This window comes from Salvia hispanica, chromosome 1, assembly GCF_023119035.1.
Source record: "Salvia hispanica cultivar TCC Black 2014 chromosome 1, UniMelb_Shisp_WGS_1.0, whole genome shotgun sequence".
In the NCBI taxonomy this organism is placed as follows: Eukaryota; Viridiplantae; Streptophyta; class Magnoliopsida; order Lamiales; family Lamiaceae; genus Salvia; species Salvia hispanica.
This window is the reverse complement of record NC_062965.1, coordinates 15,837,887-15,855,584: the sequence shown is the minus strand read 5'-3', so window position 1 is coordinate 15,855,584 and position 17,698 is coordinate 15,837,887. Positions and strand designations below refer to the sequence as shown.

Sequence of the window (17,698 nt, the reverse complement as noted above, 5' to 3'; positions counted from 1 at the left end):
GAATTAAGGCGCGAAACGGGCTAAAGACAAAATTTGAAGCAAGAACGAGGAGTTTTTAATGTGAACTAAGTTTTACATGGCCCGATAAACTTGTCACATTTCACTAGGCAGGGAGAACCACACAAATTTGTTGACATCTACCTGTCCGGGTGACTTTGTCACCACATTCCACCCGATTGGGTAGCGAAAACAGTTATGCGAAAATCACATTTGAATGACGGAATTTTTGTGGTATATGGCTTTCTTTACCACACAAGCGAAAAACACTAAAAGGCGAGGAAAAAAATAACTCGCTACTAGAAAATTGGTCTTTTATGTCACTTGAAAACGTCACTAAAAATCTATTGTTATGCCACATAATCTACCGACTACCATTGATACAAGTGCTTGTCAGTCAATGTAATGATAGATCAGATGTAAGGATAAAGTATATTACTCCCTCCGTCCCATTGCAGATGATCCACTTTCCTTTTTAGTTTGTCCCAATCAAGATGACTCATTGCTTAAAATGGAAACCCCTTTATCTCTACTTTATTTTCTCTCTCTTACTTTACTCTCTCCACTTAACACACAAAATAAAATTGTATAAAATCTCGTGTCGTCCAAGAAAGGGTCATCTTCCTTGGGACGGAGGGAATACTACGCCTAAAAGTGTCCTATACAACCACGTATACTGTCAATCTACCCTAAGACTACACATATTTATTAGCGGGAGAATTTACAGTATACCTCCCATAAATATTTGGAATTACATTCGCCCCACAAATATCTATTAATTTTTAAATTTTTCTCTTTCACTTCAAATATATTAAGATTTTTTAATATTTAGTTAGCAATAATTTTTAATACCTAAAAATTACTCCCTCCGTCCCAAAAAAGTTGAGTCGTATTTCTTTTTAGTCCGTCCCAACAAAATTGAGTCATTTTCTTTTTTAGCAAAAGACAACATCTAATCACTCTTTTTTTTTTTTCCATCATTTACTTTACTCTCTTTATCTTTCCTACTTTTTTCATCTCTCTTATTTATATGATATAAATTCTTAAACTTCGTGCCCAAAAGTTTTGTCTCAAATTTTATGGGACGGAGAGAGTATGTCTTAATCATACAACTATAAAAAGATCCAAAATAATATATACAACCAACGAAGCTAAAATCTTGGGTTTTGATCACCATGGGTTGTATGATTTAAATTTTATCATCTATTGGTGTAATTTATCATTTTAATTCAATTTAATAACCGTTTACGTCCATGTGGAATCGACCCTTAAATACTAACGAAGCTAAAATCTTGCAATAGTTGTACTTTAGGACGGTAAATAAACATGTGTACACTTGTAGGACGGTAGAAACCAATTTCTCCATACCGAATAATGCAGTTGGGTCGTAGCACTTTGAACCCAGTCGAAATATAACTTTGAAGGAATTGGGAAATCCGAGGCAAGCATCTCCGGCAATCTTCTGATGAAAATTTCGTGTACACTGCACCAGCGCATAAATCGTCGAAAATTCCGAGTGTGAGAGATTCCTAGCCCCTGCACCAACCTTGAGCTGCAACATGCCGTTAGCCGCCGGTACACTATTATTACAGTATTGTAACCCCTAAAAGAAATTTTTATTTATTTTTGGGCCGTTTTTAATAGGAGGATATTAGTACACCTTTTAGGCAATAAGAGAAATATGAGTACTTATTTATATTTGGGCTAGAGAAAATGCTAGGCCCAAAATGTGTCCATATGGGCTGGACGATGCAGCTTCACAAAAATACACCCCACTAATGTTCATATACTGATGAACCTGGAAGACTTGAGTCAGCTTGATTGGTCATCTCAGATATTAGTAGTTAATCATATCTACTCAATATTTTAATAAAATATTCAGTTTTCTTTTATTTGCATACATAATCTTCAAATATATTGTTTATTTTTATTTCCATTACTCAAATTTAGAATTTTTCAAATATATAAAAAAATAATTTAAATTTATAATACAAAATTACTAGACATTCCTCTAGTTGAAAATTTGAAATAATCTCATTGGTGGACGACACAAATTTTTATGTAAAATTGATAAAATAAGATAGACAAAGAAATAAGTGGACGAATTAGGAGAGAAAGAGAAAATGTGCATAAAGTAAGGGAAGGGAAGATAAAAAAAAGAATAATAATTTGGGAAAAATTTTCATTTTTATAACTAGACTAATTTTGATGGAGGGACAAAAATGAAATCACGAAACTATTTTTATGGATGAAATGTTAAATTATTAACATACTTTCTTCTTTATACTTTATTTTTTCTTTCATTCTAGTACTTTATTATCTCCATTACATAAATAAGACAAGGAGTGGAAATGTTCAAATGCAGAAACGGATAATCCAGCCTCACTAGCTCAATCTCCATCAAATGCTCATAATTTTCTCTACAAGACCAATTCTATGATCAAAGGCTATGATCAACGATGAATCTCGTGGTTTGGAATTTGAATCAATCCTCCTTTTCCTCATTAACTGTTTTAGACATTATCTACAAAGCTTTACTATTTCAAAAGTTCTAACTCACAAACACCGATACAAGAGAAAAACAGAACAAATTTACATGTATAATTAATTTGTATGTAGAGACAAAATCAACGAGGACATAACTCGCTGATTGAAACATCGTTTACAGACGACGAGCCTTGAGATACACCTGTTCTCACTTCGCTTGAGCAGGAGTCTACGGGGCCATAGCGACTACTCAAATAAAATGCGGGCTCAGAGGGCACTGGCAGACTCATTGTCGTTCTACCGAGCATTTGAGCAACCGAAGCCATCGTTGGCCTCGTTGCAGCATTCTCTTGAACGCACAACAGTCCGATGTGAATGCATCTCACCATGTCACGTTCAGATCCCGCTCCATTCCTCACCACAGGATCTATCATATCTGCAGCTGTCCCTTCACTCCACTTCTTCCATGTCTGAGTGTTTGAGAATCTTAATTAGTTGTGATAAACATAGTATTGTTTTAATAATAATGTTACTTACAATAGTCAATAAGTCCTCTCCATTCTCCTCATTTTTGATACAAGCACTTCTCTGACCACTCAAGATTTCCAGAACAAGCACCCCAAAACTATACACATCAGACTTATTCGAGTACATACCATGCATCACGTATTCAGGCGACATATAACCACTGCGTATTCAAAATTGAAATATTGAGTTAGTGGGGAATAAAGGAACTATCAATATAAAAAACTTACTATGTTCCAACAATCTTGCTTGTATTTCCTTGAGTTTCATCTTGTTTAAACAATCTCGCCATGCCAAAATCTGCAATGTTGGGATTCATATCTCCATCCAACAGTACGTTGCTGGCTTTTAGATCACGGTGAATGATCCTGAGTCGAGAGTCTTCGTGCAAGTACAGAAGCCCCTTCGCGACACCCCTTATGATCATGTAGCGTCTGTCCCAATCCAACTGCGAACTTTTGACTGGATCTGCATACTACTAATTACTGAAATGAGCAAGCAAGGGTTGATGTTCTATATTGAAACTAGAAAAACATTACCAAATATGAACTTGTCAAGGCTTGCATTCGGAACGAATTCATATATTAGTACCCTCTCGGTTCCTTCCATAGAGAAACCTAAGAGTTTCACCAGATTCCTATGTTGAAGTTTGGCAACTAACAAAACCTCATTCTTGAATTCCACATTGCCTTGCCTTGAATCTCTGGACAACCGTTTAACTGCTATTTCTTCGCCACTTTGAAGTTTTCCCTGTCAATATTGGTCGGTATGACAATCGTGCTTGTTCTTGTTTATCAAAGATTCAAAATACAAAATAGAACTACCTTATAAACAGCCCCGAATCCGCCTTGGCCGAGCTTGTTAGCATCGGAAAAATCATTAGTTGCAGCTCTGATGATGCGAAAATCATATTGCAGGGATTCAACATTACAAATGTCGTCAGCAGCTGAATCACCAGTGAGAAGATATAATTAAGGGTCAGCTGCATTAGTCATGAGTATGGATAAAAGAGAAGATGAATAAATCTTACACTCGGCTATTTTATATGCACTGCTCTGCTTCGTTCTTCTCCTAGTGAAGATGATAATGGCACAAGCAGCAAATAATAGAGTTGCTCCAACTGGGACAGCAATGAAGATGATAACTTTTGCCGTATTATCATCTTTCTTTCCTTGTATAAGTGTTGTATTATTTCCATTACTTTCTGCAGAAATAAGAAAATGCTCTTATCTTATAACTAGTTAATTACACTGCATGCTTAATTATTTGGTAAATATAGGAATTTGACTAATCTGTATGGCTAATAAAGAAATATCTTGTGTTTATAATGCTCTAGATCACACATTCGCACGCAAAATCAAGCCACACAATGTGTACACTTGTGGCTGTGGCTGAGGCTGCGAAGCTACAATTTGCACCCCCAATTCCCTAAGCCGAGTTTCATTGTAGAAATTAATTTCTTCATACCAAATAATGCAGTTGGGTCCTAGCACTCTGAACCCAATCGAAATATAACTTTGAAGGAATTGGGAATGCCCAGCCAAGCATCTCCGGCAATTTTCCGATGAAAAGTCCGGTGTACACTGCACCAGAGCATAAATCATCGAAAACTCTGAGCGTGAGAGATTCCTAGCCCCTGCACCAACTTTGAGCTCGAACGTGCCGTTAGCCGCCTGTGCGGTGAGATCAGACAGCAGCCTCGCCCTGTCCTCCTTGAACGCATCTCCATTCGAAGCATTTTGTGTATTTATTAGCAGATAGGTTGGATCTTCCGTCTGCGTATTGTGTATGGGATAGTCAGAGTAGCGCAAGGAGCAGTGTTCGTACCATATAACCGCCTGTCTCGCGCTGGGGCACGACTGAAGCACCTGGCGCGAGGCTGACTCGACACAAGTGCGACACTGGTCAAGGGTTTGGTCGGCCCTGCAGAGGGCGAGGCCGTTGACTGCGCCAACAGATGCGCTGTGGAAGCCGTAGTCGCTAATGTTGGTGGAAAAAGAGAGGAGTAGGGCGTTGAGGTTGGCGCTGTATACGCTATTATTCTTGTAGCCCCCGTTGCTGGTACATCGGAAGGGATTTTCCTGTGCTCTCGCCTGGGATGAAAGGTATATGATGATCACTAGAATCATGCGAACTGGATACATTTCAACTGCAGGTGACTCAAACTCCCGACCTATTCGATGGAGAAGAAGCGTCTAGAGCTGTGTTGCGTTTCATCATCTCTTGAATTCATAAGCGCTTTTTTCCAAATATCTTTGCAAACATAAAGAAGAAGAAAGTCAATGAAAGTGTCAAACAGGGCCATCACTACATGAATAAGACGGGAGTGGAATTGGACAAACACATATGAAGAAACAGAGAACAAAGATAAAAGAGAATTTAGCATCACTTCAATCCCCAATAAAATTCTCATAATTTTCTCTCCATGATTTGACAACCACCACTTGGAAATGGTCCTGTCTTCTAGCTCACAAGACTAGTTCAGCGGTCAAAGACTATGAATAACTGTTTCAGATCATGCACTACAACATAGGTGTGATAATGTTCGATTTGGGTTAAGCCAACACAGATTTATTTTTGGGTCACTTCGCAAAAGGCTTTGGTTGGACAGAAATTATATATACCTTCCAACTTCCCTCAAGACTCCCGATGTGGGATGAACTTGTACTCAACAATAACATTGTTAGAACTCTATGATCAACGATAAATCTCATGGTTCGGAAAAAAAAATCGCTTCTGATCTCGTAATTAATTTTGCATTAACCATTTGCTCTATTCCATACTGCATTTTAAGTACTTTTGTAGTGTCATTGGAGATGGTCTTAATATATGTAAAGTGATCATTTCTACTCCCTCCGTCTCTCATTACTTGTCTACTTTTGTTCCAATACGAGTTTTAAGAAATGTAAAGAAAAGTGAGTTGAAAAAGTTGGTGGAATATGACTCTCACTTTTGTATATTAGTTTCATAATAAATTGTGAGTGAAATGAGTTAGTGGAACATGTGACCTACTTACCATTTATGGTATAAAGTGAAAGTGGACAATTAATGAGAGACGGATCCTCGAAGGAACTGGCAGTGCTACGGTGGAGCTACCGAGCATTATAACCACCTCTGCCATCGTTGGCCTCATACGAGGATCTTCTTGAACGCACAACAGGCCAATGTGCATGCATCTCAACATCTCCTGTAATCCATTCCCAAGTATAGGATCTATACTATCTTCAGGTGTCCCTTGCTCCCACTTTTCCCATGCCTGAGACAAATTACATCTAATTACTCAATCACACATATTAGCATATTACCATGTTTTAAATCACCACATCCATATACTTACATAAGTCAAAAGGTCCTCAAGTTCCCCATCGTGAATAATAGCATTGTGTTTTCTGCCGCTCATGATTTCCAAGACTAACACTCCAAAACTGAAGACGTCTGTCTTGACAGAGATTTGGCCGTGCATTATGTATTCCGGTGACATATACCCACTGCAAGGCAACATGCACGTTATCGTTAGTTTAACCAGTAACTGATTCTGTTCGTGTTTCCTTGTGTGCAAGTGCAATGATCGATGCTTACTAAGTTCCAACGATTCTGCTGGTGTTTCCTTGAGTTTCATCTTGCTTGAACAATCTTGCCGTGCCAAAATCTGCTATTTTAGGATTCATATCTCTATCCAAGAGTATGTTACTTGCTTTGAGATCACGGTGGATGATCTTGAGCCGTGAATCTTCATGCATGTACACGATGCCCCTTGCTATTCCTCGTATTATGTTGAACCGTCTGTCCCAGTTCAACTCCGAACGTTTCTTTGGATCTACAACAAGCATGCTCTATCAAACATAAATACTACTGTTAAGATTAATGCTAAACATTCGAACCCATACCAAATAGGAATTTGTCTAGGCTCGAATTCTCAAGGAATTCATACACTAGAATCCTCTCATTCCCTTCGACGCAGAAACCTAGTAGTCGAACCAAATTTCTGTGTTGAAGCCTTGCTACTAACAAGACTTCATTCTTGAACTCAGTATCGCCCTGCCCTGATCCCATGGACAACCTTTTCACAGCTATTTCTTGACCATTTGAAAATCTCCCCTGCAGAGATATCAAAACTATTACATAAATAGTTTTGTTCAACTCTTCACAGAAAAAATATGCATGCTTGTTCTTATACACCACATTGCCTTATAAACAGACCCAATTGCACACTATTACCTTATATACAACCCCACATTCTTTTAAAGTTACTGTATTCATTTTATACTGGATTGTGAGTGTAAAAAGTTGGTGATATGTAAAGTAAATGGTTCTATAAATATTGGACATCCCAAAATGAAAAAACGTGGAGTATTACCTTATAAACAGCCCCAAATCCACCTTCCCCGAGCTTGTTATCAGCAGAAAAATCATCTGTTGCTGCCCTGATTTTCGCAAGATCATATTGTTGGCAGTCATCAGTGCTAACTTCTTCAGTATCTAAAATTTCATATGAGAAACAGTTACTATCTACACTTAGCTAACTTCAGATTGTTCAAGTAAGACGAGAGATTCATAGAAATATAGAGGTGTGTACTCTCAAAATTTTCCTCTGGTTTCTGCTTCACTTTTCTCCTCCTCAACAAGACAACAAGGATAACTAGGAGTATAAAAAATACAGAAACTGAAACTGAAACTGCAACAATGATAGCCGTTTTATTCGATTCCTTTCCTGCAAATTAAAAGCAACTTCAATTGTTGGTACTTAATCAAAATTTCATGCATATGAAATATATACAATTATATGTTACTCCCCCCGTCCCCTATTAGGAGTCACTCTTTGACCAGACACGGGTTTTAAGAAATGTAAAGAAAAGTTGGTTAAAAAAGTTAGTGGAATGTGTGACCCATTTTTTATATTGGTTTTATAATAAAATGTGAGTGAATTGAGTTAGTGGAATGTGGGACCTACTTACTATTTATGATAAAAGTGAAGTGTGACTCTTAATTGGGGACGGACCGAAATGGAAAAGTGTGACTCTTAACGGGGGACGGAGGGAGTAGTTTTTTAGTTTGAATTGGCAACACCGAAAAGAACCTGTTGTGGATGATGGTTGTTGCGGCACTTGAACCATCGAACCATTGTAAAACCGATAATTCTCAAACCGGAGGGTGCAGCTGGGCCTCAAAATCCCGGATCCAATGACTCCGCTGCAACACGTTGGGAAATCATCAATAGCCCTCGTCAAACAATCAGTGCAGTCCTGAACAGATAAATCCGGGGTGCACTGCTCCAGAGCGTAAATCGTCGCCAAATCGGGCGCAGTTCTGTTACCCGCGGCGACCTTCTTGAGGGTGCCGCCGTTGGCTGCCACTCCCCTGAGGCTCTCCAGCAAGGTTCTCAGCTCCTCGTCGTGGCGCCTTGAGTTCGGCGCTATGGCCGTGCTTGGAAGCTGGGAGACAGGCTGGATTTCCAGCACTCCGAATATGGGTCTGTTGGAGTATCTAATCATGCATGTTTCATTCCAGAATATGGCTTCCTTCCAGTTGGGGCATCGCTGCGCGGTTGCTGGAGCTGTGGCGGCGACGCATTCGCGGCAAGCTGGGAGCGAGATGTCTCCTCTGCAGAGGACGATGGCGTTGACGGTGTCGGGGCTCTGGCCAACGGAGGTGTTGAGGAATCCGGTGCCGCCGATGGAGGTGGAGAGGGAGGCGACGAGGGTGTTGAGGTTGGCCTCGTACGTGCTGTTGGTTGCGAATGCGTCGCCCCTCTCCGCGCAAATTGGCTGGGACGTGGTTTCAAAAATGTGCAACACAAGAAGAAGGATTACTAGCTTTGGAATCTCCCACATCATTACGTTGAACTCAGATGATAGTTGAAACTTCAAATTTCGTTTCAATGTGCCCTTAAATATTTCACATTGACCAAGCCAAATGTAATGGAAAGTGGGCTGAAAAAGTTGGTAGGATATTGGTTCTACTTTTAAAGTACTAGTTTTATAATAAAATGTAAGTAAAAACACATTAGTGAAATATGAGGTTCACTATAAAAAAAATGGTAAAAAGTAAAATGTGACAAACTTTGTGGAAATAATGAAAATAGAAAAAATTGACAAAATTTCAGGTTGCGGACGAAAATAAAAAAATTTGCCAAAATTTCAGGTATTGAGGGAATATCTATTATTGTGGAATTTTCATACAGATTACCTAGGAAAGAGGTTCAACTTGGATAAAAAAGAGAAACTTTTTTTTTTTCAATTCAAAGACATAATTTGACGAGGAAAGATATGGACCTATAGTTATCGAAGGGTCGATCACGATTTTAAGAAATATAATGGAAAGTGGGTTGAAAAAGTTGGCAGGACGTGGGTCCTACTTTTAAAGCACTAGTTTTATAATAAAATGTGAGTAAGAATAAGTTAGTGGAACGTGAGATCCATTATCAATAATAGCAAAAGGTTAAATGTGATAAATTTTGTGGGACGAATGAAAATAGAAAATTTTAACAAAATTTCAGGGACAGAGGGAGTATTTATTATTGTGGAATTTTCATGCAGATTACCCGGGAACACTTGGAAGGTTCAACTTGGATAAAAAAGAAAAACTTTTTTTTGTCAATTTAAAGACATAATTTGACGAGGAAAGATATGGACATATAGTTATATAAGGGTCACACGCGTTTTTGTCAGAGTAAATCTCATCTTTTCTTGATGCGATTTCCCAGCAATTTCTCATCTTAATAGACAATAGTAAAATAGATTGAGTTGGTCGTAAGTTTAAGAAATTCTTCTTATAAATTGTTTATATATAGGGAATGGTTTAGTGGAGAATTATCTTAAAATAATAATTTTAAGCAGTGGAAAGTATAAATCAGTATTCCCATTTCTTTCGTCCCATATTATTTGAGGCATTTTTTTTCTAACATAATATTTAAAAAAGTTGTGTTTAATGAGTAAAATGAAGTAAAATAAAATAAAGGAGAAAGTAAAATAAGAGAGAGATGAGAGAGTAAAGTAAAAGAAAGAATAAAGTTAGTATGATTAGATGTTTTATTTTTAACCAAAAAGAGAAATGACTCAAATAACTTGAGATAATCCAAAATAGAATACGACTCAAGTAACTTGGGTCAGAGGGGGTATATTTTTTGCGTCTCACATAAGATGTTCATATTCGTGAGGGACACAGTATTTTAGGAAAAATTAGGTAGAATAAGTATAGAGAGAGAAGGTAGTTGAATATTTTAATAAGGAGAGAGCACATGAATTTATTTTTAAATATAGAAAGTGAAAATCCTGAGTGGGACAAACTAAAAAAAGTGGACATTTTGAGTAAAACGGAAATAGTAGTATAAGTTGGTGACACAAATCATATCAATTGAAATAATTGTTACTATCTCGTACACCAAAAAAAATAGACAAAGATGTAAATGTCACTGGTTTTAACTTACAATTGGTAAACTAAAAATGATGATGAAAAATGTGGTGAAAGTAATGTTAGTGGATTGTGAGGTCCACGTATACGTAGAGTTGGGAGTATTTGTTTAAAATCCATATTTAGAATTGATCTAATTTTAGTAGATGACCCAAAATAGTAAAAGTAGTCTATTTTTTTTAGATGGAGGTAATATATTTTACACTATAATGTGTTATACATTCTTTGTCCCCCAATATATGTCTCATGTTGAATTGACATAATTTTAAAAATATGAATGTAAGTGAGTTGAAAAAGTTAGTGTCCTCCAATATATGTCTCATGTTGAATTGACATAATTTTAAAAATATGAATGTAAGTGAGTTGAAAAAGTTAGTACAAATATACGAGTCGTGCTTATAATACAATAAGCAAAGATATGAGGTTAATTAGCAAAATACTAGTAAAAGCAAAGTGAAATGGGACAATTATCAAATAATAAAAGTAAATTATGGAAAATTAAGACACATAGGGACAGATGGAGAGTTTGCATTACCATTTGATAGTTTTCAAAATTCTTGTCATAAGATAATTTTGAAAATATACATTTTCTATATAATCCAAACTAAATAAAATCTATCTTCTTCTTTTATTTATTTTTTGTCAAAACGGGGACAAAATTTATCTTAAATATACAGGTCGCTATCTCACTTTTTCAATTTAGACGACTAATGTCCCCTCACATTTATTAATTTGTGGAATTTTAATATGTTGATCAATCAGGAAGAATTAGACTCAGCAACGTTCCAATCCTATTATCACTCGATATTTTAATCAAATACTCCCTCCGTTGTTCCCTCATAGTTGAGACGGAACTTATGTAAGAAATGAATGTTGAGTGTGTTAAATAAATAGATAAAAAAGTAAGAAAGAGAAAAAGTAGAGAGAATAAAGTAAAAAGTGAATAAAGTAGAGAGAATAAAGTAAAAGAGAGTAAAGTAAGAGAGAGGAAAAAGTTACTATAAATGGAAATGACTCAACTATGAGGGAACTTCCCGAAATGGAAAAATGACTCAACTATGAAGGAACAGAGGGAGTATTCATTTATCTGTCTTTTATAAATAGAATTTTTAAAAATAAATTTTACTCCCTCCGTCCCATTTTAGGAGTCCCGGTTGAGTCGGGCACATGTTTTAAGAAAAAAAGTGTTTAATTATGTAATAAATAAATATTGTAGTGGATATTGGGATCCACTGTTAATTGAGTGTCCAATAAATAAATATTGTAGTGGATGTTGGGACCCACTTTTAACACTTTTTTATTAATTGTAGTGGATGTTGTGATCCACTTTTAACACTTTGTAGGCATTTTTTTTATTAATTTATCATAACCGGGACTTCTAAAACGGGACACCCAAAATTGTTCAACCGGGACTCCTAAAGTGGGACGGAGGGAGTATTATAAAACTAGTAAAGTGAGAGATATTCAGAAAGAAAAATGTGTTAGTCAAAAATGGATCCCACCTTATCAGTGAGATAGAAATTTTCTAAAAATAGAAATTTTAGAGGCAGATGGAATATTCAACTTATATTTTTTATATTTTTATTTCCATTAATAAACCCACTCAAATTTAGAACTTAATCAGATACAAACCTACTAGAGATTCATATAATTTAAAAGACAACAAAAAACAATAATTAAAAGAGTAAAGGTCAAAATTGGTGCTAAACATATAGCCAGAATACCAATTTGGTCTAAAACATTCACTTTTTGAAAATCGGGTCCAAAACATTTGAAATCGTTATCGAAGTGATCCTAAACATTTGACATCGTTGTCGAAGTGGTCATTTTCCGTCAAAAACTAACGGTTAATGCCCAACTAATGATTTTTTTAACTTAATTAATATACTAATGCATATTTAATTAAACAAAATTAAATAAAATTAATAAAATGCTAAGAAATTCCAAAATCGACCATTTCTCCCTCTTTTTCCTTCTCTTCCACCTCTCCTTCGTTCTTACTAAATTGGAATCTCTCTCTTCTTCTCTCCGGCTCTCAACGTCGTTGCGTCTTTCTCTCTCTGCTCGCTCCTCCACAAATCGTCGTCATTGTGTGTATCTCCGCATTGCTGCTGTCCAAGATCAAAACCGACGTCGTCCACCATTGGTGGAAGAGAAGGAAAAAGAGGGAGAAATAGTCGATTTTGGAGTTTCTTAGCATTTTATATTTTTTATGTTTAATTTTGTTTAATTAATTATGCATTAGTATATTAATTAAGTTAAAAAATCATTAATTAGGTGTGACGTTAGTTTTTAACGGAAAATGACCACTTTGACAATGATGTCAAATGTTTAGAATCACTTTGTTAAAAATTTCAAATGTTTTGGACCCGATTTTCAAAAAATGAATATTTTGGACCAAATTGATATTCTGACTATTTGTTTAGGACCAATTTTGACCTTTACTCTATAAATGAGGAACAAAACATAATACTATCAATAAAGACAAAAACAATAGAAGAAAAGTTTTGAATATACACCCACTTGTGTGATTCCAATACGAAGAAGAAACTAAATGTGAGTGTAAAACAGGGGCATTTCTAAAGTAATCAGACATGACTGTAAATGGACAAAAGACAAAGGAGGAAACAGAGGAGAGAAATATAAGAATTTGGCCTCACTTGCTGAATCCCAATCAAATGCTCATAATTTTCTTTACATATTTTGACACCACCACTTGAAATGGTCCTGTCTTCTATGCTCACAAGACCAATTTAATGCGCAAAAGATAATGTTTGTTCGGGACAGGAAACATTTTCTTTTTTATAATGAGGTGAGACTCGTTGTCTACTAACAATACTTCAATCACTTGTTTCTTTTTATCTCTCGCTTACTTATTAATTGGGTATTAAAACACGTGTCATTCCAAATTCATTATTAAGTAACATTGTTAGAATTCTAATATCAACGATGAATCTCGTGGTTCTGAATTGGAAACGATAGTCCCTTTCCTCATTAATTCTTTATGACTTTATCTACACAGCTTTATTATTTCAATAGTTCAAACTCATATACACAGATACATGAGAAAAACAGAACAAAATTACATGCATCATTTTTGTGTTGAGCAAAGCTCAAACCTTGGCAGGATGGCAAAATCAACGAGGACATATCTTGGTCACTGAAACATCGTTTACAGACGACGAGCCTTGAGATCCACCTGTTCTAACTTCGCTGGAGTATGAATCTTTGGAGTCTAGGGGGCCATAGCGACGACTCAAATAAAATGCGGGCTGAGAAGGCACTGTCAGACTCATTGTCGAACTACTGAGCATTACAGCAACCGAAGCCATTGTTGGCCTCTTTGCAGCATTTTCTTGAACACACAACAATCCGATGTGAATACATCTCACCATATCACGTTCAGAACCCGTGCCATTCCTCAGCACCGGATCTATCACATTTGAAGATGTCCCTTCTCTCCACTTCTTCCATGCCTGAGAGTTTGAGACTCTTAGTTGCAATAAGCATATTTTGTTTTACTAATAACACAGCCAAGGGCATTCGATATAATTTTACTTACAAGAGTCAAGAGGCTCTCTCCATTCTCCTCCTTTTGGATACAGACATTTCTCTGTCCACTCAAGATTTCCAGAACAAGCACTCCAAAACTGAACACGTCTGACTTGTCCGAATACTTACCATGCATTGCATATTCAGGTGACATATATCCACTGCATATTCAAATTTGAAATACTGAGTTTTGAAAAACTATCAAAAACTGAAATATTGAGTTATAGACTTACTAAGTTCCAACAATTTTTCTTGTATTTCCTTGAGTTTCATCTTGTTTAAATAATCTTGCCATGCCAAAATCTGCAATCTTGGGATTCATATCTACATCCAGCAGTATGTTACTAGCTTTTAAATCACGATGAATGATCTTGAGTCGAGAGTCTTCGTGCAAGTACAGAAGCCCCTTCGCGATACCCCTTATGATCTTGTAGCGTTTATCCCAGTCCAACTGTGAACGTTTGACTGGATCTACATATCCAAAAGAGTAGTATATACTGAAATGAGCAAGCAAGAACGATGTTCGTTATTGACATTAGAGTAAAACATTACCAAATATGAACTGGTCAAGGCTTGCATTCTCAACGAACTCATATATTAGTACCCTCTCAGTTCCTTCCATAGAAAAACCTAAGAGCTTCACCAGATTCCTATGTTGAAGTTTGGCAACTAACAAAACCTCATTCTTGAATTCCAGATTGCCTTGCCCTGAATCTTTGGACAACCTTTTCACTGCTATTTCTTCACCAGTTTGAAGTTTCCCCTGGGTTCTCAACAAAATAGGCCGATATTAGTCGAACTGACAATCCCGCTAGTTCTAGTAATCGAAGTACAATATATAATAACCTTATATAAACAGCCCCGAATCCACCTTGCCCCAGCTTGTTAGCATCCGTAAAATCAATAGTTGCAGCTCTGATGCTGCTAAAATCATAATGCAGGGAATCAACATTACTAATGTCACCAGCAGCTAATTCAAGAAAGAATTGAGGGTCAGTTGAATTGCATTACTCACGCACCATGATGAGTATGGATAAAAGAGAAGATGAAGAAATCTCACTGTTCGCTATTTCATATGCAGTACGCCGCTTCATTCTTCTTCTAATGAAGATAATGATAGCACAAGCAGCAAATATAAGAGTTGCCCCAACTGGAACAGCAATGAAGATCATAACTTTTCTCTTATTATCATCTTTCCTTCCCAATATTGGTTCCTGCAGAAATAAGAAAATGTTTGTTGGAGAAGATTATACCGTATCAGGAGAAGATATGGGTAGATTATTTCTTTAGATATGCAATCTATGTAATTATGTTAATTAGGTTTACCTTGTGGAGCAATCCCTAGTTCTATATAATAAGTACTCCATGTACTATGTAATCATCAGAAAAATATATGCAAAAACTCTTTTACCGATCCTCTTAACATGGCCTCAGAGCAGGAACGATCTTGGCTCAGAACAAAATCATCATAGCCACGATATACCAATTCTCGACCCATATAGCCAAATCAACCACAGAAACCAAATCCTACATCAAAAACAATGTCAGACAGTGAAGAAGATACCAAGAACCATCTGAAAACTCCAACGAGATTAAGGAACAGCAAGAATGTCACCGTTGCGTTCAAGTTGAACGGAAAAAACTACCCAATCTGGTCAAGATTGATGAAGGTCAAAATAGGAGGCCGAGGGGCCTACTCGTACATCAGGAAGGAACCTCCCGAACCCGGAAGCAAGGAGTATGACGACTGGGAGGAAGACGATCTAGTCGTTTTCTCATGGATCGTCGATAACATCGAAGACGATATCATCGCCGATTTCGCACACCACCAAACATCAAAGGCATTGTGGGACAGCCTTGCGGTAACATACGACAGTAAGGCCGATCCATATCTCATCTACGACCTGGAAGAGAAGGCAATCAACATTAGGCAAGGAGATCTCGACCTGGAAACATATTATCGAAGAATCAATGGGTTGTGGATCAACATCGATCGCTCCCAGAAACAACCGATTACTTGCTGCGACAAGGGTGTAGACCAATTCAGAGAATTCTCCAGCAGCAAGAGACTAATTAAGTTTCTCACAGGATTGAACCAGGAGTATGACTCGATTAAGCGGGAAATCCTCAAGGAAGAACCGCACCCATCAGTTGAGGCTGCCTACGGGTATGTGAAGAAGGAGGCTACTCGAAGAAGCATCAGTTCATCCCCTTCACTCACCGGAGGAGCCGACGGCAGGAGCGCCGATTCGTCATCTGGGGGGGAATTGGGCACGGTTTAGCCGCTCAAAGTCAGAGACCTAACCAAGGCGCACCGCCACACCCCACCGCAGCCACTCACCGGCCGGGAAACAGGCCGGATAAATCCCGGCTGATATGCTCTCACTGCGGAAAATCGAGACACACCAAGGAGGAGTGCTTCCTCCTAATCGGATACCCAGAATGGTGGGAGGAGAAACAGAAGGCAAGAGCTCAGGCGAGACTCGCCATCGGCGTCGATGAACGAGGACAGCAGAGGCAAACCGGGCCTGGAAACAGAGAGATGGCAACGGGGCAGGAGAAACCGCCGGGAACACATGCCTCAACCGGCGGCGGCGGCGGCGTACGGGGGGCGGGCAATCTCGCCGAGAAGGAGGAACGGAGCGGCGCCGGTATTGGAGGTAGAGGGTTTGGTTTTAAACCAAACCCTAGTAATTACTCTGTTTCACATTTTAATCCCCATCAGAAAGCTTTATTACAGTTTGAACCCCATGATATTAAATTTCGACCCCCAGATTGTGTGACTTATCAAAATCGACCCCAGACTTTAACAAATACTCAAAGAGCCCCAAATACTTGTTGTTTCTTATCAAAAAACCCCTTTGCACCTTTAGAAAATGTTTCCGCTGCATTTCATGTTTATAATGGTGATAGAGCTAGTAATCGGGGTTGGATTTTTGATTGTGGGGCCACAGATACAATGTCCCCAGACCGGAATGATTTTAGTAGCTATGATGTTGTTACTAATACATATATTAAGACTGCAAACGGGGAATTAATCACTGTTGTTGGGTCGGGAACCATTGATATTTCTCCCACTCTCCGCCTATCAAACTGTTTACATGTTCCTACACTTTCTCAGAGATTAATGTCCATAAGTCATGTGACTAGAGACTTGAACTGTACACTTCTGATGCATCCTACCTTTTGCATATTACAGGATATTCAGACGAGGAGGATTCTTGGGCGTGGCACTGAGAAGCAAGGACTTTACTATGTGGACGAGATAGCTCAACATGGCAGTGCGATGCTGGCTCACGGGTCCACGAAACAAGAAATTTGGCTATGGCACCGAAGACTAGGACACCTTTCTCCTGGTTATTTTAAACTTCTTTTTCCAAACTTTTTGATTCCTACAAACTTTTCTTGTGAAACGTGTGTTTTGGCCAAAAGCCACAGACAGTCATTTAAACTTACAAACACTCGTATGAATACCATATTCTCTTTGATACATGCTGATGTGTGGGGCCCTGCTCCAATTGTTGGGGGTAATTTTCGTTACTTTGTGATATTTGTTGATGACTGCACTAGAATGACTTGGATATATTTTTTGAAACATAAGTCTGAAGTTGTGGAAAAATTTATTTTGTTCTTCCAATTGATTCAAACACAGTTTCATACCACCATAAAAACCCTTAGGTCAGACAATGGGAGGGAGTTTGTTAACAATTCGATGGCCCAGTTTTGT

At 37.7% G+C, this 17,698-nt stretch overlaps 4 protein-coding genes across 5 annotated transcripts; 1 reads left to right on the top strand and 3 right to left on the bottom strand.

The window, feature by feature from the left end:
* Window positions 1–2,452: 2,452 nt before the first annotated feature.
* Window positions 2,453–5,325, bottom strand: LOC125201350 (cysteine-rich receptor-like protein kinase 44). Of its 2 annotated transcripts, none has more exons than XM_048099425.1 (7): window positions 4,477–5,325; window positions 4,040–4,209; window positions 3,834–3,955; window positions 3,549–3,759; window positions 3,240–3,477; window positions 3,022–3,172; window positions 2,453–2,954 (listed from the first exon to the last, which is right to left on the bottom strand). In XM_048099425.1, exons 1-7 carry the CDS (start codon window positions 5,151–5,153, stop codon window positions 2,625–2,627), a joined length of 1,899 nt encoding a protein of 632 aa, XP_047955382.1. In that variant the 5' UTR covers window positions 5,154–5,325; the 3' UTR covers window positions 2,453–2,624. The 2 variants fall into 2 exon arrangements, with proteins under 2 accessions (XP_047955382.1, XP_047955383.1); XM_048099426.1 differs by having other exon boundaries at window positions 2,814–2,970.
* On the bottom strand, window positions 5,183–8,873 carry LOC125188261 (cysteine-rich receptor-like protein kinase 44). Its single transcript, XM_048085034.1, has 8 exons — window positions 8,087–8,873; window positions 7,586–7,720; window positions 7,367–7,488; window positions 6,897–7,107; window positions 6,589–6,826; window positions 6,347–6,497; window positions 6,067–6,265; window positions 5,183–5,262 (listed from the first exon to the last, which is right to left on the bottom strand). Exons 1-8 carry the CDS (start codon window positions 8,841–8,843, stop codon window positions 5,183–5,185), a joined length of 1,893 nt encoding a protein of 630 aa, XP_047940991.1. The 5' UTR covers window positions 8,844–8,873.
* A 4,511-nt stretch (window positions 8,874–13,384) lies between these two features.
* Window positions 13,385–15,498, bottom strand: LOC125201353 (cysteine-rich receptor-like protein kinase 44). The gene is made up of 7 exons (XM_048099429.1): window positions 15,383–15,498; window positions 15,032–15,185; window positions 14,818–14,941; window positions 14,524–14,741; window positions 14,205–14,442; window positions 13,982–14,132; window positions 13,385–13,895 (listed from the first exon to the last, which is right to left on the bottom strand). Exons 1-7 carry the CDS (start codon window positions 15,467–15,469, stop codon window positions 13,557–13,559), a joined length of 1,311 nt encoding a protein of 436 aa, XP_047955386.1. The 5' UTR covers window positions 15,470–15,498; the 3' UTR covers window positions 13,385–13,556.
* Window positions 15,499–15,512: 14 nt separating this feature from the next.
* LOC125201352 lies at window positions 15,513–17,463 on the top strand. Its single transcript, XM_048099428.1, has 2 exons — window positions 15,513–16,631; window positions 17,171–17,463. The coding sequence occupies exon 1, from the start codon at window positions 15,513–15,515 to the stop codon at window positions 16,251–16,253; it is 741 nt and encodes a 246-aa protein (XP_047955385.1). The 3' UTR covers window positions 16,254–16,631; window positions 17,171–17,463.
* Window positions 17,464–17,698: the final 235 nt, after the last annotated feature.

Excerpts from the sequence above, each read along its gene's own strand:
- LOC125188261 (XM_048085034.1), bottom strand. The coding sequence starts at position 8,843 with ATGATGTGGGAGATTCCAAAGCTAGTAATCCTTCTTCTTGTGTTGCAC. Across the intron at positions 7,721-8,086 it reads ACAACCATCATCCACAACAG|GAAAGGAATCGAATAAAACG; the intron begins GTTCTTTTCGGT and ends TTTAATTTGCAG. Across the intron at positions 7,108-7,366 it reads GATTTGGGGCTGTTTATAAG|GGGAGATTTTCAAATGGTCA; the intron begins GTAATACTCCAC and ends ATATCTCTGCAG.
- LOC125201350 (XM_048099425.1), bottom strand. The coding sequence starts at position 5,153 with ATGTATCCAGTTCGCATGATTCTAGTGATCATCATATACCTTTCATCC. Across the intron at positions 4,210-4,476 it reads GGACCCAACTGCATTATTTG|TAATGGAAATAATACAACAC; the intron begins GTATGAAGAAAT and ends TTCTGCAGAAAG. Across the intron at positions 3,478-3,548 it reads CCTTGACAAGTTCATATTTG|ATCCAGTCAAAAGTTCGCAG; the intron begins GTAATGTTTTTC and ends AGTAGTATGCAG.
- LOC125201353 (XM_048099429.1), bottom strand. The coding sequence starts at position 15,469 with ATGGGTCGAGAATTGGTATATCGTGGCTATGATGATTTTGTTCTGAGC. Across the intron at positions 14,942-15,031 it reads TGCATATGAAATAGCGAACA|CTGCTGGTGACATTAGTAAT; the intron begins GTGAGATTTCTT and ends TTCTTGAATTAG. Across the intron at positions 14,133-14,204 it reads AGAAAAATTGTTGGAACTTA|TGGATATATGTCACCTGAAT; the intron begins GTAAGTCTATAA and ends TTGAATATGCAG.
- LOC125201352 (XM_048099428.1), top strand. The coding sequence starts at position 15,513 with ATGTCAGACAGTGAAGAAGATACCAAGAACCATCTGAAAACTCCAACG.